Raw genomic sequence first — 25,160 nt, 5'->3', positions numbered from 1 at the left:
AGTAAAGTTTACTATTTATTCAAAAATGAAAAACTTTGGCTTTTTTTTAAAGCAAGCACTCTGTATCACATACTTTACCCAGCTTAAAATAAAGAAGCTACTAGTCCCTTAGATTGTATTTAATAGACTGTAATATAATTTTAGCAGTCTGGTTTGGGATTGTAACAATTTCCAGGCCTTTTCTGATTCATGGCTCTTTTCAAAAGCAAGACAGGGGAGTACTTGGATAGGTTTTTTTCCCCCCCCAACATCTACAAACATGCTGTGCTGTAAATTCTACAATTCTGTAGATTTTTTCAATTATTTCCTAGCATAAAGAAGTGCAAGGATTGATAAAGATATTACAACTTACTCTGGGCTGTGTTAATTTCAGCACTTGCTTAAAGGAAAGGAAAATGAAGGAAGACTCTGAATTGGATATTATCATTTTCCAATCAAAGAACCTATTTAGATTGGTAAAGACAAACAGCTCAAAACACAACTCATTTATACAGTACCACTTACCTTCTCTTCAGCATCCTCAGTCCCTGCTACACTCTTAAGATTTTTGATAACCAGCTGCAATCGAGCCATTTCTTCCTGAAAATAAACAGCTTCATAATGACACAAAGCAATCAAGCTGAAAATCCTTTGTAACAAGTCATTCTTTGTGTCCAGTGGTATCACCGGAAATTTTAGTTATCTAAATGTTATGTACACTTTAAACACTCAAATGAATTGTAAATAAAATACTGTCTTAACCTATGCTTTTGGCTTAATGTTAGATTACGGGCTTGAATCAGACACCCAAAAATCCTGAACAGCAGAGATGGAGGTTTCAGTCCATGAATACTGGGTATACCTCAAACAAGGCAATAGTGCCATGCTGATGGAAGAAGAGAAAGAGATGACCTTTTAACAGAAGAAATAGTATGACTGTACAGAAGATCATGAAAGCTACTCAAACTAAGCATTGCTTATTTCTACAAAAAGATAGAAGTTTAAAAATGACTGTTATTCTGCAGACTTTTGACATCATAAATTGACATTTAACAAAATGTATAACAAACTAACATACTTCAATACTGCAAATAAAAAGACCAGACTTTTATAATGAAAAATGTTTAGAAATCTATTGGTGCAGTAAGATACCTTCAATATGTCTTTGAATCTTAAGGTAACTGTCAATAAGTTATGACTGTATGCTAGGCTGCTCAGGGTTAATGACATCAGATCATTAATTTTGTAGCAGATTACCAAGATTAAGTGATCGAATTGCATAGACTGATATATAACATAACTTTTAGAATAAGACAAAATTACAACAATTTAAATAGAGCCACCTGAACTATAATACTTAATACTTGATAACTCGTGGGAAGAATCTCAGATCTGAAAAGTTAGTTGCCTTTTTTTGTTGGGCAGGGGTGCAGAGGGAAAACAGGGAAGAGATTAAGAGTATTGTACGTGTCCTGCATTTCTTGTACAAAGCCACTTGGATTGGTGCAAGATAAGCAAAGAAAAATACCTTTTAGTAAAAACTTAAAAAGACTCGATATACATCAGGTAGTTAAACCAATTCAAAGCTTTGGTCAGAGAAACATAGAAAATAGGAGTTGACCAACCAGCCCTTCAAGCATGCTCTGCCATTCAGGATGATCATGGCTGATAATCCAATTCAGCACCCTGTTCCTGCTTTCTCCCCATATCCTTTGATCTCTCTGAACTATATTTAACTCCTTTCTGAAAACATTAAATGTTTTGGCCTCAACCTCTTTCTGTGGTAGAGAATTCCACAAATTCACCACTCTCTGGGTGATGGAATTTCTTCTTATCTCAGTCATAAATAGTCTGCTCCTTATCCATAGGCTCTGACCCATGGTTCTGGAGTCCCTGGTCATCAGGAACATCCTTCCTGCATTTGCCCTCTAGCCTGTTAAAATTTTATAGATTTCTATCAGATCCTCTCTCATTCTTCTTAAGCTCTGTGAAAATAGTCTGATCTGGTCCAGTTTCTCTCCACGTCAGGTGTGCTAATCTGAACAACCATACAAAACAGAAAATTTTGAACACTTACCCGGCAATGATTCCTAAACTGCTGCTCCTGATCCTTTAGTCCCTCATTCATTGTGACCAACGCTCTCAACTTCTCCAGTATGCTAATTAGGAACAGAGCTTTATATTATACCAGTAATATATAAAATAATAAAAACAGAAGATGCTCTAAGAATATAGTAGTCAGACAGCTTCTGCAGGAAGAGAAACAAAGTTACCACTGGCTCTGATGAAAGCTGACCAACGTGAAATATCAAAATTGATTTCTCACTCTGCAGATGCTACCTGATCAGAAAATACTGGAAGTATTCATCAGTTTATATTGCAGATCTTCAGCATTCATACTATTTTGCTTTGTGCTAAAAACACAAGCTAGAAAAAAAAAACACCATTAACTGGAAATCACAGTTGTGGATCTTTACAAACACACCAAGCCACTGTAGTTGATAAGGAAGAAGAAAAAAAAACTTTCAGTAACCCAAGAAAACAAAACTGTAACATTTATGTAACTACAACATAAAAACAGGAATGACAAGAAATGCAATCCAGGAGCTTCTGATATTAGGTTCGCTGCTCTTTAATTATTGGTGTTCTTAAATTCTCAATTTTTTCTTTTAAGTTTGGATAATTCACTCAGGCAGTGAAGAACACTGATTACCATAATGCAGATCATTGGTTAAAGCTAATTTTGGAATATGCTGTGCATTTGTCATCTTCAAAAGGAACCCAGGCATACTGAATAATTGTAAGACCTCAGTTAGAAATGGAATACATTATTGGTTTCCACACTCGGGCAAAGATATTAAAGGCTGCAAACAAAGTACAATATTGAAACATTAGGATATTGTCCAATGTTTACAAATATAAACAAATATAAAAATAAAAAATATAACTTGCTACAAAACAAAGTAATAAGGTTGTTTCAAAAAAATCTTCTAACTGGGAGAGGATGGGATTGGTTACATACATGCAGACCATTTGTGTGGAGGAGGAGGAGGAGGAGGAGATCTGAAAGAGGGCAGGCATATCTTCATGGAATTTTGGTGCTGTGAATTTAATTTCTAAGGTTAATGACTCAAGCAGAAACCACATCACCAAACTAAATTGAATAGCTAGAAGAAAAATGGTTTGGAGTGCCATGGAAACAGTATGAGTAAAGTGATTTGCTCATGCAAACAACAAACGCTGACTGGATAGGTCAATATCCTGTTTTTGCGTTGTAATTTCTTTGCAAGAATGACTTCAAAGACTTTCAAGTCATTATTTGAAAATTGAATTTGAGCAGTAAAAAATGATACAATCAAGCTCTTCATTCGAATTAAATAGCTTCACAACTGAACTAATACAAGTAACATGAATAAGAAATTAAGTACCAATCTAACAGAAGGAATTAAAATTAAGAATTTCTCTAACGAAGTGGTGTCCATATGAAATACACTAAATTGGAACATTAAAACACTACATTAATAATTACCTTCATTTTTGTAACATCTAACTAAATAACCTCTCAAGGGCAACCTGGAATTGGCAGCTGGCCTGGCCAGTGATTTTTCACATCCCAGAAATGAATAAAAAGATGTGCATAGATTATCAATTAACATATTTTAAAAGGTAAAAGCATGTCTGCTTAGGAGCAAAATTCAAGTACATCAGAATTAAAAGATTAAATAATTGAATATCACAGCTAATATGCTTGCAGATGAAAGGTCATCAAACTAAGATGTTAATAGTTAACACTCCACAGGTGCTACCTCAGCTGTAATGCTTTCTAACAGTCTGTTTTTATCTCCAACTTACACAGTATTTTGCTATTCACATATCTGAATGTTTTGCAGAGCCAAATAGTTCCTAAACCGCTACTATTGTGGGAATACAAGCACAGGAAGATAAACAAACATGGAAAGCCAGTGTGTTTATTTAATTCACAAGGATAAAGCAAAACATGGAAACATTGAAAACTAAATGATATGGAAAGATTACAATTTGCACTATACAATATTAGATAAATTGAGTTGTTGGAAATGACTGACATTGCTTCACACTTGTAATCATTATTCTCCAGCTCTCAGGCACAACTTCACAACTTTTTCAGGCCATAAAATGCACAAGTTCTAAAAAAAAGTTAAATTGTATTAATTCAATTATACCCAGGATTCTAATCATGATCCAGACGACTCATTTGTATTGGTTTCCTTTTAACACAAAATATGAAGTATATATTGGGCAGCATGGTGGCTCAGTGGTTAGCACAGCTGCCTCACAGCACCAGGGGACCCATTCCCAGCTCAGAGAACTGTGTGTGGAGTTTGCACATTCTCCCCATGTCTGTGTGGGTTTCCTCCGGGTGCTCCGGTTTCCTCCCACAATCCAAAGATGTGCAGGTCAGGTGAATCGGCCATGCTAAATTGTCCATAGTGTGAGATGCTTTATTCAGGGGTAAATATAGGGTAGGGAACTGGTTCTTGTTGGGTTACTCTTCAAAGGGTTGATGTGGACTTGTTGGGTCGAAGGGCCTGTTTCCATACTGTACAGAATCTAATCATATGCATTGGACAAAGCTGCTAGATCTATTTTTTTTGCCCAGTCACAACTTTGTTGGACAAGGCTGAAGATAACAGGAACTGGTATGAGCCTAAAACAGGGCTGCTACGTGAATGGAATTATACCGAGTCAGTCAGATCTGCTAAGAGTTAAAACTGCAGGAAACTAGGAACTGCTGGCTCTATCAGGTAGGGTATAAATTTGGACAAAATGTTTGAGATTGCTCACTTGTATGGATAAGTCCAAAGAAGGCATACATTTAGACAAAATGTTCAGATTGGTCATGTGCATGCATAACTCCATGTAAAACATGTATTTGGAACAGAGACTTATGTATAAAAAGCCTGAAGAAACCCCTGGTTCAACAATACTTCAAAAGACTAACATTGCAAGAAGGTATGCAAAAGGACTGCAGATGCTGGAGATAGAGTCAAGACTAGAGTGGTGCTGGAAAAATACAGCAGGTCAGGCAGCATCCGAGGAGCAGGAAAATCAACCGTTTTGGGCAGAAGTCCTTCATCAGGAATGGTTCCTGCCTGAAATGTCTATTTTTCTGCTCCTTGAATGCTGCCCAACCTGCTGTGCTTTTCCAGCATCACTAATCTTGATTATAAGGAGGTACCCTATGTCAGGAGGTGTGGTGAAGACGTTATGCGGTTTTAACTGGCCACCTACAAACTGCCCCGTGTAGTAATGTTTGGGTTTAGTTACAGAAATCAACATATTGAAAGACAGTGATTGAGATATTTCTAGTAATTTAAAGTACTTAATAAACATTCTGTAGTTTTATAGAGCTCCAAGCTTCCACTGTATCTTTGTGGAAGAGTCACTTCTTGGATAGGGACAACAAACTTGTAAATGCAATCTTCTAACAGATTTAATTTCACTGGCCTGCAACCACGGTATTAAGCCTTACCGGTCATGCATCATATGGATAACAAAAAGCTTTGAATTTCCCTTGCAACCTACATGTCCATTTTCTTCTCTTTTACAATTTTCTGAATTTATTTCCAAATTATTTATTTACCATCTCTATTTGCATAGAAGTTACATTAATCTTTACAGTGTATGAAATTTAGGTATTCTTTTCAGCAGAGAGTCTAGGTTAAATTTTCTGTTAGCGACATATGCAACTCTGGAACGCTGCCTTAGCGGATAGAGGCGGCAAGGACATTGAATGCTTAAGACAGAGGTGGTTATATTATTCTTGAGTGTAGATGAGAATTAGGAACTTGAAACGAAGGTCTGCCATGATCTTACTGAATCAGAACAGGTACTGAATAGTCTACACCCCTGCTCCTGTTTTATACGTAAAACACCAAATGAATATATCAGCAGGGTTCTGGCTATGCTGCATGAAATAAAAATTGAAATTGTAATTGTATTGAAAAGTAAAAGGTGCTTATCTACAAAACATATGAAAACTTCAAATACGCAAATATCACATACCCAGAATCAGCCTGGGATTCTGCAATTTCAACAGCAGACAGTTTTTTATCCAGTTTCTGGCCATAATTCACGACCTGGCAATAGAAAACCTTAGTGAGATGATATGTAAACTAAATACAATGAATCTGAAAATAGGTCATGCAGTGTCCATGGAAAGAAAACAAGCTGATGGGTTGGAAAGTTGTATTTCCCCCCCCACCAAAGACCACAGATCTGCTACTTTGTTTTTACATATAATCAAATAAGCCTTCTAATATTTGTAAAAAATTTGGACAGTACGTAAACAATATTGACACATATGCAATCTATAACACAATTTAACATCAATTTTGAGGCATTGACAAATACATTTCCAAATCAGTGCAACTTTGACAGTTTCAATGCCCAACAGAAATTTTAATAAAGTGAACAAACTATCAAACATGCTTCATTATCCTTTCTGCCAACCAGCTTACAAGAATATCCACTTTTACCATTGCTTTTGCCAATAGCACAAACATCATTAATCAGAAGCCCCACAGCACTAACTTGACTGGCAAAAAAGATGTTACTTGTGGGTGAAAAAATACATTTTATTTTAAACACAGTGGGCTTTTTGGGTATGACTGCCACATGTAACAGAGGTTGTAGTAAGATCTGGTTAGGATAAAGGACTGAATAAATATTTGAAGAAAAATAATTGCAGGGACACAGTGAAAGAGCCAAGAAGTGGGACTAAAAGCACTATTTTTCAAACAGACAGCAAAGACTTGACAGGTTGACTGAAAATTACTAGACTCTGTTTCAAGAAGGTAGATATAGCTCTTGTGATGAAAGAAGTCAAGGGATATTGGGGAAGAGCAGGTCTAGGGTACTGAGCTCAATGATCAGCCATGATCATATTGAACAGGCTTGAGGGGTCAATATGTCCTATATCTGCTCCTACTTTCTATGCTGTTATGTTAGGTACCTAAAACATAGCAATCTTACCTCCACCAGTTTTTTCTTTGCTTCCTCACAGGTAGCCTGAATCCCACTGTATTTCACTTGAAGCTATTTTTAAAATAATAAAAAAGTTCAATAATTTCAGTACATCATGGGGCAATAATATATACAGTGACTATTGTGATCCACGAGTTAACAGCTGCATTCTATATATTTGTAGTGAACACATATACAAAGTATTCTGGACATCAATAGTCTTCACAAAAATACTTCACATCTAACCTAATTTTGAACTTATACCCCTCTCCTAATTCACAACCCACCAACTCAATTAGTTTAAAAATTTAGACTGACCAATCCTTCCATTACTTTAAAGACTGAGCAGACCTTGCAAAAGGTCCCAACAGCTCGTTAACTTCCATTAAAGTCTACTTGCACTGGAAATGAAATGGCAGGCCAAAGAAATCAATAAGTACTTCACTGACTCTGAAAGCAATCTGTTGGGATTGTACTGCCAATCAGCAGCTGTGAACATGCAAGCATGCTTGGAGTTTTATCAAAATGTATTCTGTCACAAGAGAGGGTCAGTTAACTCTGTTGGTTGGTAGTTAGTTGGTGATGCTAACTGCATGGGTTCAATTCACACATGAGATGAGAAGTTACTACGAAGGACTCTCCTTCTCAACCTATTCCCTTGCCTGGTTATTTTATATTAGATTTATGTCCAAAACAAAAAAACAAATCAAGTCTCAACTGTGCTTAGCTTTTGTGCAGCATGTTTGTAACAGGCATTTTGAATCCTACTGTCAACTGGGCTATCAACATTCACTATCTTTGAATCTGCTGGGCAATGTGTCACCTACTTATTTTAAGTCTACATCATGGACACGTCAGCACTTTAGGAAATAGTAACTACAAATGATAAACGTTCCATTTCATCTTTGCCAAAATTTTGATCACTTCCAATCTAACTTCCTGGATACCTGCACACATACCACCCTTACAGCTTCTATAAAAAAATTCTTCTATTTCTAAAATATCATTTCTGCTTAAAGTTGCTCAAACGCTTATTTCATGACTTTGTCTGTTTAAGTTGCTTCCTGAGCTCCACCCTTTTCCAAATCCAATTTATGTTCTCTTTCCTCTTTAACCTCCAACAGTTTCCCATACTTCAACACACAAACTTCAAAATTCTCATTTCAGTTATAAAATACTTAGCTCTTCTCCTTCCCATTTCTAAATATTCTTGTTTACTCGTTGTGCACTCTTCCTTCACTCTAACATTGATGATTGACTAATCTAGAACAGTCACCTTAAATTCCTGTTTTGCTGCATCTCAATCACCTCAACATCCACAAAGAACAGTTTTAATCTCAAACTAATTGTCACGATATTAGTCTTCAGCAAGAAGAACTAAAACAAGTTGGGTCGATTTTGCTTTTTATATACAACCTGTTAAAACATAAAACGTTGATGAATTATATTTATCCTGCTACTATGTCAATTTAAATGGTTTTAAAAAATCACTAATGCTAGAATTTAAGATGAGAAAAATCCACTTTAAAAATAGAAAACTAATAAGATCGTCTGATCAAGGTATGCACCCTTGTTTAATTTAAAGGAATCCAAATCTAACACACATTATCCAATACTGATTCAGTAATTATCATTTCAGCATTTTGATCAATATGTAGTAAACTTGTGTCATGAATGACTTCAAATTACAGGAGAATTTCATACTAAGACTGGATTCAACAAACCTACCTCTTCCAACTGTTTTGACTTCTGCAAGATTTGCTTATTCAGAGATGCGACTTGTCTTCGATGTTGCTGAGCAGCTCCAGGTCGTTCAGAACGATCCTCTGCTGAAAACTCAGATTGCTGCAATTATAAAAATTGCCACTTTACTTCAATACCTACTATCAACATCTGCTTGCTTCCAAGTCTCAAAGATGCTGAATTAACTATTGTCAAATGAAGTGATTGTGATGAATGAAACAAAGAAACATTATCCAACTGATACTGAGATTTGCTTAGAGCAATTCTGAACCTTTCCTGAAGCATAATCCTGCATGGTTCTTTAAACTGGGAAAGCTCTATTTTTTAGATTAGATTAGATTACTTACAGTGTTGAATATATTTATTTTTGAATATATTGGAATCCTATAAGCTCGATAAAAAGTGGGCATTATAATTGCCTGACAGGCTTCTCACACCTACAGTACTGCCTGTACCTAGCTACCAACCCCATCTCTCCCACCGGCAAATGTCAGACACTTTGCAACACTGCTGTCAAACTGGATTCCCCACTCCAGCAGCGTTTAGAATCATAAGTAGAATTCCATCCTGCTCCTGTAACAGCCCAACACTGACTCTGCTTCAGTTCATATGTTGCCAAAATCCTCAAACATCAGTTTTCATTATTCAAATGCATTCAGAGTTAGCATTCCACATTCTATCCTCTATAAACCAGAATTCACCCGAAGCTCTGCTGCACAAATCTTAACAGAGTCTCCATGCAGCCTTCTAACCTGCATTCACTAAGCTACATTGCTAAACTGTAAAATTTACATTGCTGCCTTCAGTAATAATTTACCCAACCAAGAAATTACCCATTGCAAAAATACAACATGTTTACTTTCCAGTGCAACAATCTTCCTAGACTGACGTATCTTAAAATTACAATGGATTCAATTGTAAGAAATTCAATCGAGACTGTCAAACAGATTTCACTTCACACCTTTGGTGTGACATGCAGGTGAATCTCTTAATTTGGTTGAAAATAACTACCCTATCATCAAACTCAGTCCATTCGTAGTTTAACTTCATATTTTACTACTTAGTGTTCCAACTCCAGCCTTTGCAGTAGAACACTGGAATTACCTCAAAACATCACCATAGCCTTAAATGAAGTAATTAAAAAATCTAGCTCCAGTATTCTCAATGCAAGCTCATTTATTATTCAACCTGAGGCTGAAGTTTTCTTAAAATACTGTTTCAGATTATGTGCTAAATCAAATTCTAATCTGTTCATAAACACAGTCCTAAATCTCATGTCATTAACTTGTAGCAATCTGCTAGACTCCCAACCAAACAAAGCCTTAAATAAAAAAAAACTCTCCATATATCTAAATTTGCCATTTATAGCACTATGCACAGAGCAAATTGCCTATGCATGACTAATGACTTAACACGAATGAAATGCATTGGAACGCACAAAGGATATAATAAGGTACCTTACCTTTTCAGCATATTCTGACGCAATCTGCTTAATCTCTTCTGACTGTAGCCCTACAATGTGACCCACTGTACTAGCAGTCAGTTTTCCCTGTAAGTCATATTGAGCAAGTATGTCAAGACATGGTCCACAAAGATTCAAGAGATAGTTACAATTATTAAAAACCAACACTTACAAGTGGTAACAAGAGGTAAAACAGCTTTATGCCACTGGGCTACATTCAAACATGAAATATATTTTTATGATTTATACTATATAGCACTGTTAGGATGAAAAAAAAAGGCTACATAATTTACACCAGTTCCCAATGGCAAATATATTTAAGTTTCTAAAATAATATCCTGACAGGGACAAAGTAAATGTATGTGGAGTAATTAATTCCTGACATTTAACAGGATATTTATTATTGGAGTAGATTTCCTGGCTTTCTGTGATCACAGTCAACTGAAGCATTTTCTTTGATGTGGGAGAAAGGTTGAAGAGGCAGATTGGATTAGTGCTAGAAGAAATTGCATGTGGTTACATTATTTCCATCAAAATAACTTTATGGCACTTTCGAAAGAAAGCTTTCCTTAAAAAGCAGTAGTCCCTTCAATCCTTGGACTAAAAGTAGATTGGTATACTCATTGAATTTTCCTTACATAATCAGTATAGAACATAAAACATTACAGCACAGAATAGGCCCTTTGGCCTTCGATGTTGCGCCACCTGTGAACTAATCTAAGTCCATCCCCCTACACTATCCCATCATCATCCACATGCTCATCCAAGGACTGTTTAAATGCCCCTAATGTGACAGAGTTAACTTCATTGGCAGGCAGGGCATTACTTAGAGAGTGGTAAGGGCGCGTAAAGAACCTACCTGACATCTGTCTTAAATCTATCACCCTGCAATTTGCAACTATGCCCCTCCTACAAACTGATGTAACCATCCTAGGAAAAAGACTCCCACTGTCCACCCTATCTAATCCTCTGATCATCTTGTATGTCTCCATTAAATCTTCTGTTCGCCACCTTCTCTCCAATGAGAACAGACCCAAGTACCTCAGCCTTTCCTCATAAGGCCTTCCCTCCAGACTAGGCAACATTCTGGTAAGAGTTAGGTTGGAAGCTGAAGAGCAAGAAGAGTAGAGTAGTGATCTCAGGTTTGCTACCGGTGTCACGAGATAGTGAGATGAGGTACAGTCAGTCAGCGAGTGCAGCTTAACACATGGGCTGCGAGGGCTGGTGCAGGAGGGAGGGCTTGAGATACCTAGACCATTAGGATACCTTCTGGGGAAGATGGTACCTGGTCATGAAGGATGGGTTGCACCTGAAGTAGAGGGGTACAAATGCCCCGGGTGGGAGATTTGCTCGTGCGATTTGGGAGGGTTTAAACTAGTTTGGCAAGGGGGTGAGAATCAGAGCCACATGTCCGAGAGGGGGTCAGTTGCAGACAGAAAAGTGACAGGATATATTGAATCTATCAGGAAGGTTTCTCACGCGATGAAACAAAGGGACCGGTTAAAGTGTGTCTGCTTTAATGCAAGGAGTGTCCAGAATAAGAGTGATGAACTTAGAGCATGGATCAGTACTTGGGGCTACGATGTTGTGGCCATAACGGAGACGTGGGTTTCACAGGGGTAGGGATGCTTGCTTGATGTTCCAGGGTTTAGAACGTTTAAAAAGAAAAGGGAGGGTGGAAAACAAAGAGGAGGGGGTGTAGCATTGCTAATCAGAGAGAGTGCATCACAGCTACAGAAACGAAGGTTGTTGAGGAAGGTCTGTCTACTGAGTCAGTATGGGTGGAAGTTAGGAGCAGCAAGGGAACAGCCACCACATTGGGGGTTTTCTACAGACCACCTAACAGTAGATGAATTGAAGATCTCATAGGTGGGCAAAAGTAGCAGGGTTGTTGCTGTGGGCGATTTCAACTTTCCCAATATCGACTGGAACCTTGTAAGTGCAGATGGTTTGGGTGGAGCCGTTTTTGTCAGGTGTGTTCAGGAGGGTTTCCTTACTCAGTATGCAGACAGACCGATGAGGGGAGAGGCCATTTTGGATTTGGTGCTCGACAACGAGCCAGGACAGGTGTCAGATCTAGTGGCGGGAGAGCACTTTGGTGAAAGTGATCACAACTGCCTCACATTTACCATAGCCTTGGAGAGTGAAAGGAGCAGTTACCGAGGGAAGATATTTAATTGGAGAAAAGGAAATTATGGACGCTATCAGACAGGTGTTGAGAAGTATAGACTGGGAGCAATTGTTCCACAGAAAGGGCACAGCACATGTGGAGACTACTTCAGTAGCAGTTGTTGCAAGTGATGCACAAGTTTGTTCCTCTGAGACAGATAAGAGGGGGTAAGATTCAGGAACCTTGGACGATGAGAACAGAGAAACCTCTCACCAAAAGGAAGAAGGCAGCTTACGTAAGGTGGAGGAAGCAAGGATCTAGCACAGCTTTACAGGATTACAGGCTTGCTAGAAAGGAGCTCAGAAATGGACTAAGGAGAGACAGGAAAGGGCACGAGAAGGACTAGGGAGAACCCAAAGGCGTTTTACTCATATGCGAGGAATAAGAGAATGGATCAGGGAGAAGGTAGGGCCGATCAGGGATAGTGGAGGGAACTTGTGCGTGGAGTCTGAGCAGATAGGGGGAAGCCCTAAATGAGTTTCTGCTATGGTTTTCATCAAGGAAAGGGAACTTGTTGTAAATGAAAACTTAGAGGAGCTGGGATATAGTCATGACCATATCAAGATTGATGAAGTTGATGTGCTAGAAATTTTGGAAAACATTAAGATTGTTAAGTCCCCAGGCCAGATTTATCTTAGGCTGCTCTGGGAAGCGAGAAAGGAGGTTGCTAAGCCGCTGGCGAGGATCTTTGCCTCCTCACTCTCCACGGGAGTTGTACCGGAGGTTTGGAAGGAGGCGAATGTTGTTCCACTTTTCAAGAAGGTTAATAAGGAAATCCCTGGCAATTACAGACCAGTCAGTCTTACGTCTGTAGCCAGCAAAGAATTCAGAGGGAGAGGATTTAAGACTATTTGGCAAAGCATAGTGTGACTAAAAGCAGTCAACATGGCTTTGTGAGGAGCAGGTCATGCCTCACAAATCTTATTGAGTTCATTGAGGTGGTGTCAAAACAGGTCGATGATGGTCAAGCAGTGGATGTGGTGTACATGGATTTCAGCAAGACATTTGATCAGGATCCCCATGGTAAGCTCATTCATAAAATCAAGAAGTATGGGAAACAGAGAGATTTGGCTAGCGGACAGAAGGCAGAGAGTGCGGCTGGCGACAGAAGGCAGAGTGGTTGTAGAGGGAAAGTATTCTTCCTGGAGGACAGTGTTGAGTGGGGTCCCGCAGGGCTCTGTCTTTGGGCCTCTGCTCTTTGTAGTTTTTACAAATGGCTTGGATGAGGAGTGGGTTAGTAAATTTGCAGATGACAAAGGTTGGAGGTGCAGTCGATAGTATTGAGGGCTACTGCAGGTTGTAGCGCGACAGACAGGATGCAGAGCTGGGCTGAGAAATGGCAGATGGAGTTCAACCTGGATAAATGTGAAGTGATGCATTTTGGAAGGTCGAACTCTAATGCTGAATATAGGATTAAAGACAGGATTCTTGGCAGTGTGAATGAACAAAAGGATCTGGGTGCGCAACTACACAGATCCCTCAAAGTTGTCACCCAAGGGGATAGGTATATGGTGTTTTGGTTTTCATTAACAGGGGCATCAAGTTTAAGAGCTGCGAGTTTTGCTGCAGCTCTACAAGTCCCTGGTGAAACCACACTTGGAATATTGTGTCCAGTTCTGGTCGCCCTACTATAGGAAAGATAGAGGGGCTTTGGAGAAGGTGCAAAGAAGGTTTACCAGGATGCTGCCTGGACTGGAGGGCTTGCCTTATGAAGAAAGGTTGAATAGGCTCGAACTTTTCTCTCTGGAGAGGAGGAGCAAGAGAGGAGACATCATCGCGGTGTAAAAAACAATGAGAGGTATAGATAGAGTCAATAGCCAGAGACTTTGCCCAAGGGCAGGATTGACTGGTACGAGAAGTCATAGTTTGAAGATATTAGGAGGAAGGTATAAAGGAGACATCATAGAGTTGTGAATGCATGGAATGCGTTGCCAGCAGTGGTGGTGGAAGCGAAGTTATTGGGGACATTTAAGCGACTGCTGGATGTGCACATGGATAGTGAGTTGAGCAGTGAGTAGGTTAAGTTACTATATTTTACATTAGGATTAAGTCTCAGCGCAACATCGTGGGCCTAGGGGTCTGTTCTGCGCTGTACTTTTCTATGTTCCATGTTCTAAATCTCCTCTGCACCTTTTCCAATGCTTCCGCACGCTTCCTGTAATGGGGCAACCAGAACTGTACACAAAATTCCAAGTGTGGCCACACTAGCTTTTGGTACAGTTGCAGCATGACATTACAGCCCTGGAACTCATTCTCTCTACCAATAAAACCTAACACACCGTATGCCTTAACAGCATTATCAACTTTCAGGGATCTATGTACATGGGCACCAAGATCTCTCTGCAAATCCACACTACCAAAAATCTTTCCACTGACCCATTACTCTGCCTTCCGCTATTATTCCTAAAGTGAATCACCTCACATTTATCTGCATTGAACTCCATTTTTTTAGATTAGATTAGATTACTTACAGTCTGGAAACAAGCCCTGTGGCCCAACAAGTCCACACCGACCCGCCGAAGCGCACCCACCCAGACCTATTCCCCTACAATTACCCCTGCACCTAACACTACGGGCAATTTAGCATGGCCAATTCACCTGACCTGCACATTTTTTGGACTGTGGGAGGAAACTGGAGCACCCGGAGGAAAGCCACGCAGACACGGAGAGAATGTGCAAACTCCACACAGAGAGTCACCTGAGGCGGGAATTGAACCCGGGTCTCTGGCGCTGTGAGGCAGCAGTACTAACCACTGTGCCGCCCATTTGCCACCTTTCAGACCAATTCTGCAGTTTATCCAAGTTCCCTTGCAACCTAAAACAATGTTCACACACTGTCCACCACTCCACTGACTTTAGTCTCATCTGCAAACTTACTAACCCATCCACCCGCGCCTGCGTCCAAGTCATTGATAAAAATGACACAGCAGAGGTCCCAAAACAGATCCTTGTGGCACACCACGAATAATTGGACTCCAGGCTGAATATTTTCCATCAACCACCACTCGCTGCCTTCTTACAGAAAGCCAGTTTCTAATCTAAACTGCTAAATCACCCAGAATCACCCAAGGGTTAAGAAAGCCTTGGTCTTTTGGCTTTCACCAACAGGGGGATCGAGTTTAAGAGCTGCGAGATTTTGCTGCAGCTCTACAAAGACCCTGGTGAGACCACGCTTGGAATATGGTGTCCAATTCTGGTCGCCCTATTATAGGGAAGATACGGAGGCTTTGGAGAGGGTGCAAAGAAGGTTTACCAGGTTACTACCTGGACTGGAGGGCTTGTCTTACGAAGAGAGGTTGACTAAGCTCAGAGACTTTTCTCTCTGGAGAGGAAGAGGAAGAGAAGTGACCTGATAAGAGGTATACAAGGTAATAAGAGGCATGGATAGAGTCAATAGCCAGAGACTTTTCCCCAGGGCAAGACAGACTGGCACAAGATATTAGGAGAAAGGTATAGAAGAGACATCAGAGGTAGGTTGTTTACGCAGAGAGTTGAGAATGCATGGAATGCATTACCAACAGTGGTGGTGGAAGCAGTCATTAGGGACTGCTGGACATGCACATGGACAGCAGCGAATCGAGGGATGCATAGGTTAGTTTAGGAATAATCCTCAGCACAACAGTGGGCCGAACGGCTTGTTCTGTGTGTACTTTTCTATGTTCTAATCCCAAGCCTCCGCATTTTCTCCAAAAGCCTACCATGCCAAACCTTATCAAAGGCTTTACTGAAGTCCGCATACACCAGGTCAACTACCCTACCTTCATTCACATCCTTGTTCTTCTTATCTGTCTCTTCAAATCCTTCCGAGCTAAACTTTAACTCTCCCTCGCCTATCTGAACCATCTCGTCTCATAGTCACATAAACCTCCTTCTTCCATCTAACAAGAGATGCAAGTTGTTTAGTAAACCACAGTTCCCTTACCACTTCCTCCCTGCCTGACAGGGACATACCTATCAAGGACATGCAATATCTGTTCCTTAAACCAGCTCCACATTTCGATTGCTTCCATCCTCTGCATTTTGCTACCTCATTCTATGCATGCTAGGTCTTGTCTGATCACATTATAATTGCTCTTCCCCCGTCGAGAACTATTGCCCTGGCATATATTTATCCTTTTCCATTGCTAAACTAAATGTAACCGAATTATGGTCACTTTCTCCAAAGTACTCACCTACAACTAAATCCAACACCTGGCCTGGTTCATTACCAAGCACCAGATCCAGTATGGCCGCCACTCTTGTCTGCCCTTTGACAAATTGTCAGGAACCCTCATGAACACACTGGACAAAACTAATCCATCTGATGTACTAGAGTTATAGCATTTCCAGTCAATGTTGGGGAAGTTTAAGTTCCCCATAACGACTACCCTGTTCCTTTCACTCCTACCCAGAATCATTTTGCCGATCCTTTCCTCCACAACCCTGGAACTCTGCGGAGGCCTATAAAAATCTCCCAGCAGTGTGACCTCTCCTCCTGTTTCAAACCTCAGCCCATACCACTTCAGTAGGCGAGTTCTCGTCAGAAGTTCTTTCAGCTACCATTATTATGTCCTTGACTAATAAGGCAACACCTCCCCCTTTTATCACCTTCCCTGTTCTGCAGGAAAGATCTAAGTCCTGGAACCTGCAAATCCTGGAAACTTCTGAGCCTGCTCTATCCATATCTCCGAAATGGCCAGAACATCAAAGTCCCCAGTACCAATCCACGCTGCAAGCTCACCTATCTTATTCTGGATACACCTGGCATTGAAGTAGACACACTTCAAATCAGCTCACTGTCTGCCAGCACACTCCTGTGACCATGAAATCCTGTCCCTGTCCTTCTTATGCTCATCCTCCTGTGCAATGGAACTCACCACAGATGCCCATCCCCCTGCTGAGCTAGTTTAAATCCACCCAAATAGCACTAGCAAATTTCCCACCCAGGATATTAGTACCCCTCTGGTTCAAGTGAAGACCACCCTGCTCATAGGTATCTGCTTTGCCAGAATGAGCCCCAATTATCCATATATCTGAAACCCTCCCTCCTGCACCATCCATGCAGCCACATATTCAGCTGATATCTCTCCTTGCTCCTCGTCTTGTATGAAGAAATAAACAACAGAAACTTATATTTATAGAGCCAATAAAACCAAGAAACATCCCAAAGGAATTTCAGAAACAGGAGGAAAACCTAAGATTAACTGAACACAACATTAGAGGTTGGATTGAGGGTGGAATGAGTGTTGGATCTAAAGGATTAGAGTTTGGGAGTGGGAGCTGGGGGTTATTTTGTAACAATGGTCATCAGACCAAACAAACAATCCAGAGAACACACGAATGGCAGTTTGAGAATCTGAATACACAGTTTAGAAAAACATTGCTTGGTACCACTAGTAGCCATAATAGTGCAATATTTATTTCTTCACTAATACACATTACAGAGGAAAACCTACACCCTTTATTTGTCTCACCTCATTTGTGACTCCAGTTCTATTCAGGTTGGTAAACCTGTTGGCATTCTTTGAAGAGGTGACAAGTAGGTTAGACCAGGGAAACCCAGTGGATGTGGTCTATCTAGACTTCCAAAAGGCCTTTAATAAGGTGCCACACGGGAGGCTGCTGAGCAAGGTGAGCATGGTGCTCGAGGTGAGCTACTGGGATGGATTGAGGATTGGCTGCCTGACAGAAGGCAGAAAGTTGGGATAAAAGGTTCTTTCGCGGAATGGCAGCCGGTGACGAGCGGTGTCCCGCAGGGTTCAGTATTGGGGCCACAGCTGTTCGCATTATATATTAATGATCTGGATGAAGGGACTGGGGACATTCTAGCGAAGTTTGCAGATGATACGAAGTTAGGTGGACAGGCAGGTAGTACTGAGGAAGTGGGGAGGCTGCAGAAGGATCTAGACAGTTTGGGAGAGTGGTCCAGGAAATGGCTGATGGAATTCAACGTGAACAAATGCGAGGTCTTGCACTTTGGGGAAAAAGAATACAAGCATGGACTACTTTCTAAATGGTGAGAAAATTCGTAAAGCCAAAGTATAAAAGGGATCTGGGAGTGCTAGTCGAGGATTCTCTAAAGGTCAACATGCAGGTTGAGTCTGTGATTAAGAAAGCGAATGCAATGTTGTCACTTATCTCAAGAGGGTTGGAATATAAAAGCACCGTTGCGCTACTGAGACTATATAAAGCCCTGGTTAGGCCCCATTTGGAGTACTGTGTCCAGTTTTGGTCCCCACACCTCAGGAAGGACATACTGGCACTGGAACGTGTCCAGCGGAGATTCACACGGATGATCCCTGGAATGGTAGATCTAACATATGAGGAACGGCTGAGGATCCTGGGATTGCATTCATTGGAGTTTAGAAGATTAAGGGGAGACTTAATAGAGACGCACAAGATAATACATGGCTTGGAAAGGGTGGACGCTAGGAAATTGTTTCTGTTAGGTGAGGAGACTAGGACCCGTGGACACAGCCTTAGAATAAGAGGGGGTAAACTCAGAACAGAAGTGTGGAGACATTTCTTCAGCCAGAGAGTGGTGGGCCTGTGGAATTTATTGCTGCAGAGTGCAGTGGAGGCCAGGATGCTAAATGTCTTCAAGGCAGAGATTGATAGATTCTTGTTGTATTGGGGAATTAAGGGCTACGGGGAGAATGCGGTTAAGTGGAGTTGAAGTGCCCAGCAGCCATGATTGAATGGCGGAGTGGACTCGATGGGCCGAATGGCCTTACTTCCACTCCTATGTCTTACGGTCAATGTCACAACCTCTTAACTGCTCTCTGAAATGGCCTAGTAATATTATGTATCAGCCAACAGCAACTAAAGATGAACAATAAACACTTTTGTTAGCAACAGCCACTTCTCAAGGGTGCATTCGAAAAAAAAAGTGTAGACATTTGAATGTTAACAAGGATTACAAACTAAATTTGAATTGCTGACAGATCAAAGGTTAAAATATTCGACTGAGATTGGGGTAGCAAAAAGTGAACACAAATGTAGTCTGTAGTACCAGTGATGAACTGGAGTACGAGCAGAATATTTCGAAGTACTGCCTCTAGCAGGCAGTGTTTCTAATGTGAGTTTTTCAGTATTGATTAACTTTGCAGTGCGGTTTGTTAAATTAACAAATAAAACTTTAAAGTATGACAGCACCAACAATGGTACATGCAGAAGCCTTTGCATCAAATGGGATGAAGCAAGTAGAGTTAACGAACGTAGAAACAAATAGCTTTTGGGACTGCAAGAGTACAGACTGGAAGCTTAACTTGTGTAATAAAGAATTTTGGGTGTGCAAGCAATTTAGTTCGACCAATAATGTCACAGACTTTGAAAAACAGAATACAGAGAAAGCAAGAAACCAAAATATAACTGAAAAATGTTATACATACATAGGTGGTTATGGCAGCAACTCTGGAGATAAACAATTAGCTTTTTAGGTCTATGATCTTTCATCAGAACTGGGAAAAGTCAGAAATATTGTAAGCTTTCAGTAAGAGGTGGGTGGCCTTTGCACCATACCTACCATAATCTGAGTACATACAGGTAGTTTCGGGATAATGCGTGTTTCGGTAGTGTGATTTCGCCATAACCTCACTCAAGAATTAGGGAACGGTATTTTGGGGAACCTTACCTCTGCTGGCAATAGCCCAATTCCAGCAGGAATCTGTTCGCTTGTTTCATTCCGCACATGCGCCAATGTCTGTGCCGGACTGCACATGTGTGGAAGTTTCTGTGCCATTCTGCACATGCGCTGACATCAGCTGCTGACACAGCAGCTGTGGGAAGTATTGTACAGAGAACAGCTTTCTTACTTTTATTTTGTTAAAATATAATTTTAACCTTCATTCAGGTTGAATTATACTTTGTGTTAAATTTTTGGATGATTTCAGAGCGACTGTGAGTGATAGTTTTTGCTTGCCTGCCCCAACCCCACTTTTTCCAAAGGCCCTATTATTTCTATTAAGCAAGATTTTGCTGGAATATAGCAATGACTTTATAGAAGAACTACCTGCATAACATTTTCTGATTTTCAGTCAGAGACATACTTTGCTTGCAATATTTTCAATCATTAGAGGAACTAAATGCATCTCAGTTGCCAAACATTATATGAACTAGAGTGGAAGAAGTGCTGACATGATTTTAATTCAGCAATTTCCTACCCACCTAAATGATTTCATGATCTCAAAAAAAATAAGACTCAAGACAAAATACAGAACACAAGGAGAGAAATCTGGAAAATGCAACATGATACAAAAATGAACATCTGCTTAATGACAGATTCAAAAAACTATTATTGCAGAGTAAGTGTTTAATTAATCACAAAGTACTATAGTAGAAAGATCTGGATTGAATTAATGATGCACTCCTATTCACTACTATAAATGGAAGAAATAAAAGCAAATTAATAATGGAACACTCTTTGATGAGTACCAACAGAATAGAAAACAATGATTTTTGTTAGGTCTTGTAATGCTACTATGTTGAAAAGAATATGAAGCCTCACCAATGTTCTGGGGAAACATACTGGTGAATGAGTCCAGATACAAAAAAAAAACATGGTATTTGAAATTGTCTATATGTGAAACCCCAATACAGTGGTAATCAGTTAGCAGTGAACTGATATCATAAAACAGAAAAATTCTGAATTTTATAAGATAATCAAAATTTGAGATTAAAAGAGTGCAGAATCTTCAGATTCTACAACTACTTTTGAGTTATTTGAAAGAAAACAGGTAATTCTTAACCTTGTTAGTTCAAAATATGGCACTGAATTTCTATTTAGCTCCCAAACCCCTCTATGTTACCCTCAAGTGATTTTGTTATGTAGCTTATTTGTAAAAATTTGATGAAGTGATGTAATATACAAAAAAAGTCATTATGTCTAAAAATCAAGGATTAAAAAACTCTAACCGAATTTACTTTCATATTATATACACATAGAAGGCATTTTAACACTTAAATCCATTACCTCTTCAGTTGCCATCACTGTCATTCCAGTCATCAGTTTTTTAATGCGAAGCTGTAGAGAAATGTTAAAAGTGAATGATTCATCCACAAATTAATCTGTTAATATTTTCAGCAGTAAGATGTGTTCTATTTGTACACGATTCAACTTTTGACCAATCTAAATTCCATAATCAAATAATTACCTAACATTTTTAGCTAGTTACTCTAATCCCACATCAAGTGATTGACTTGTAATGTAGACGAGTAAACTGCTCTATACATGTTAATTCTGCTTTCTTTGTCTCTGCACCATCTGTGACTGTAACTCTATTCTACACTCTTCTACTACCCTGATGCACTTTGTATGGTAGGATCTACCTGTATAGCATGCAAAACACCACTTTTTGCAGCATCTCAGTACGTGTGACAACAATACATTAATCAAAACTTGAACAGTTTGATGATGTCAGATGTATGTTCAAAAACCTCAAACAAAAACTGGAGAATGAGAATAGTGGAGACTGATTGGTGTTTCCCCGGGGCTTGAGCAGTCCCAGAATTACCGACCTCAATTAAACTTCTATCCCCTGCTGTTTAGAATGGAAACCCTCCGGTAAAAAATTCATGTTTGCAAAGGAATCCAGATGTCCTGGTGCACACATCACAAAAGATTTGTATGTAGATACAGCACAGAATTCGGCAAGCTAATTCAGTGGTTTCACTTAGTGTGAGGGGAAGTGAATTCAAGAGTAGGACGTTATGCTTCAGTTATCCGAGGTACTGCTAAGACCACATCTGAAGTACTGTGCACAGTATTGGTCACCTTCGAGTAGGAATACAAGTGTACTGGAAGTAGTTCAGATGGTTTCTGACCAGTATTTAGGATGACAGGGTTGTCTTATATCCAAAGGTTGGACAAACTAGACTCTTGTCTGCTCAAGTTTGGGTGAGTAAGAGGATGACAGAAACAAAGATCCTGAGGGGTGTTGATAGTGGAGAGGTGGCGAGGACGTTTCCTTTATGGGAGAATCTAGATTCTGATCACTGTTCAGAACTCTTGCATATTTTTAACATAGAAGCAGATGGATTCGTGTTAAGCAAGAGGATGAAAAGTTATTTGAGTAGGCAGGAATAATCGATTTGAGATTATAATCATATTAGCCATAATCATTCATTTTCTGGATTAGTGGTGCTGGAAGAGCACAGCAGTTCAGGCAGCATCCAAGTAGCTTCAAAATCGACGTTTCAGGCAAAAGCCCTTCATCAGGAATAAAGACAGTGAGCCTGAAGCGTGGAGAGATAAGCAAGAGGAGGGTGGGAGTGGGGAGAAAGTAGCATAGAGTACAATGGGTGAGTGGGGGAGGGGATGAAGGTGATAGGTCAGGGAGGAGAGGGTGGAGTGGATAGATGGGAAAGGAGATAGGCAGGTAGGACAAGTCATGGGGACAGTGCTGAGCTGAAAGTTTAGAACTAGGGTGAGGTGGAGGAAGGGGAAATAAGGAAACTGTTGAAGTCCACATTGATGCCCTGGGGTTGAAGTATTCTGAGGCTGAAGATGAGGCGTTCTTCCTCCAGGCGTCTGGTGATGAGGGAGCGGCGGAGAAGGATGCAGAGGACATGGAGGTCCTGGGCCGAGTGGGAGGGGGAGTTGAAATGTTGGGCCACAGGGCGGTGTGGTTGATTGGTGTGGGTGTCCCGGAGATGTTCCCTAAAGCGCTCTGCTCGGAGGCGCCCTGTCTCCCCAATGTAGAGGAGACCGCATCAGGAGCAACGGATACAATAAATGATATTAGTGGATGTGCAAGCATCTGCAGTCATTGATTTATGAGGTAAAAACATTCATTTGTATAGCAGCCTTAAAAAGGGCTGAATGGCCAACTCTTGCTTCTTGAAAATATGCAATCTACCCACTACAAAACGATTAATTTACCTGTTACTAAACTAGGCTTAACATGCTAAAAAAGGTATTAACATAAAGCTAATGCAATTCTAATTTTTCAAGAGTACAGTCTGGCCCTCAAAGTCAGGCAACACAGTCCAACTTGCATTTTATTTCCTGCTTTACTCTATTTGAATTCCATTGTTCCACAAGTTTTAAAAACCTACTATCTAAAATGAGAAAAATATCTATCAAAAAAAAACATGAATTTGAATTTTATTTGCTACCTCTGCTTTTAACGAATGGTATAGTTAAAGAATTATGTAAATGTATTTGGAAAAACAAAAAGGCAAAAGTTTAAAGATATTTCTCATTACAAGGCTGTATGCACAATAAAGTACCTCTTCATCAGCCTGCAGATGATCTTCCTCAGATACATCAGTTGCCAGTTCTGTGCCCAGCGCCTCTTTGTTGCCCTCACTCTAAAACAAAATTTTTTTGTGCAAATGAGCAAGGTCTCATCAAAATGACATGCAGAAAAAGATAAGAATCTGGTCATGTTAGTAATAGAAGATTACAATTTTCCTATCTGGCAACTTCAAGTCAAGCCTGAAATAAGACACTAGAGTATTTAAGGATACAAGTAGTTGATAATCTATTAAGATAATGACACTTCACAAATTAAAAAAAATTGTCACAAACTAGCACTCCCCGATCTTCAATTAAAATTCAGTGGCACTGGGAAGAAACAAAGATTAAAATTTCTGAAACATTTCTTACTATGAGAATCTAAGATATAATGAAGAAAACTCAATATTTTAACTGAAAAGAAACTCAAATTAACAGATGGTCTTTTTTATGCTGAACAAAGCAAACAAAATGAAAAATTCTCAAACTACAGTATGCAACATTATGAATAAACATCATGCATATTTAATTCTCACCTTTTCGGTTTTTGACTGTTTGCTGAAACCATACTTACTATAGAAAGATGGAGAAAAATTATCAATATTAAATATGGACATTCTTCAGATGATCAAAAACATAATTAGTTGAGTATCATACCACTGTATAAGTAGGGTTCTGGAGAGCTCAAGATGTGCAGTATTAGTGTCTCAACCTCTGGGACAGGAGATTTGCTCTTAAAAAAGGTTGATTTAATTAATATAGATCATATCCAGCATTCAAGTGCTGTAACAAGCATCACTGTTATTCTTGCACCATTTAAAAACAACTTCCAAGCAGATCTAACTTTAAGCAGTTAATAAGCAGAACAGCTAATTTACCACTTCCATCCACCCATTGTACTCTTTGCTACCTTCCCCAGCCCTCCTCTCTGACCTATCACCGCCATCCCCACCCCCATTCACCTATAGTACTCTTTGCTACCTTTTTCCCAGCGCCAACACCCCCCCACCAACCACCACCCACACCACCCTTCCCCACCCACATTTCTCTCTCCACCCTGCCTCCATTCCTGAAGGAGGGGGGCTTTGGCCCGAAGCATCGATTTTCCTGCTCCTCGGATGCTGCCTGATCTGCTGTTTTTCCAGACTCTGGTTTCCAGCATCTGCAGTCTTTACTTTTGCCTAGCTAATTTACATAGTCAATCAACCACTTGCCATACCATTGCTTTCAGAGCCAATAACAATCTTGATTACTTCTCAATGGAAATATCTGCACACAGAGAACCAAGACAACTACAAATGCAAGTGAAAAGTTAAAATAGTATCAAATAATCACTGCAGTCAAAGTTAAAAACTTCAGCAGTTCAGTGAATTCAAGCACTAAACTGCATTTACCCAGTAATCAGAGCTCTGCGCAGTATAGAAACATAAGCAAAATCTCAATGCAGTACATTGGCAGGTACAGTGCAGCACATAACTATAAATGTAACCTAGATCAGTTGCTGGACATATTGAGTACCAGTCAAAAATTAACACATACAAAGATAGATTATTTAAATTACTACCTTTTAACTGGTGTTTGGAAAT

The 25,160-nt window shown here is 39.8% G+C and overlaps 1 protein-coding gene across 2 annotated transcripts in view; it reads right to left on the bottom strand.

Moving 5' to 3' along the window:
• Positions 1-25,160, bottom strand: part of ccdc93 (CCC complex scaffolding subunit CCDC93) — a 73,160-nt gene that overhangs the window by 27,808 nt on the left and 20,192 nt on the right. For both annotated transcript variants that reach the window (XM_072579618.1, XM_072579619.1), the window contains 9 exons: positions 24,111-24,147; positions 23,568-23,648; positions 21,310-21,360; positions 10,190-10,276; positions 8,713-8,829; positions 6,994-7,056; positions 6,025-6,098; positions 2,057-2,138; positions 505-579 (listed from right to left, as the gene is read on the bottom strand). In XM_072579618.1, coding sequence (XP_072435719.1) covers positions 505-579; positions 2,057-2,138; positions 6,025-6,098; positions 6,994-7,056; positions 8,713-8,829; positions 10,190-10,276; positions 21,310-21,360; positions 23,568-23,648; positions 24,111-24,147 — 667 coding nt within the window. The remainder of the gene's footprint in view (positions 1-504; positions 580-2,056; positions 2,139-6,024; positions 6,099-6,993; positions 7,057-8,712; positions 8,830-10,189; positions 10,277-21,309; positions 21,361-23,567; positions 23,649-24,110; positions 24,148-25,160) is intronic.

This window comes from Chiloscyllium punctatum, chromosome 10, assembly GCF_047496795.1.
Source record: "Chiloscyllium punctatum isolate Juve2018m chromosome 10, sChiPun1.3, whole genome shotgun sequence".
Lineage (NCBI taxonomy): Eukaryota > Metazoa > Chordata > Chondrichthyes > Orectolobiformes > Hemiscylliidae > Chiloscyllium > Chiloscyllium punctatum.
The sequence above is the reverse complement of the archived record's forward strand: the minus strand, read 5'-3'. Positions and strand labels throughout refer to the sequence as shown.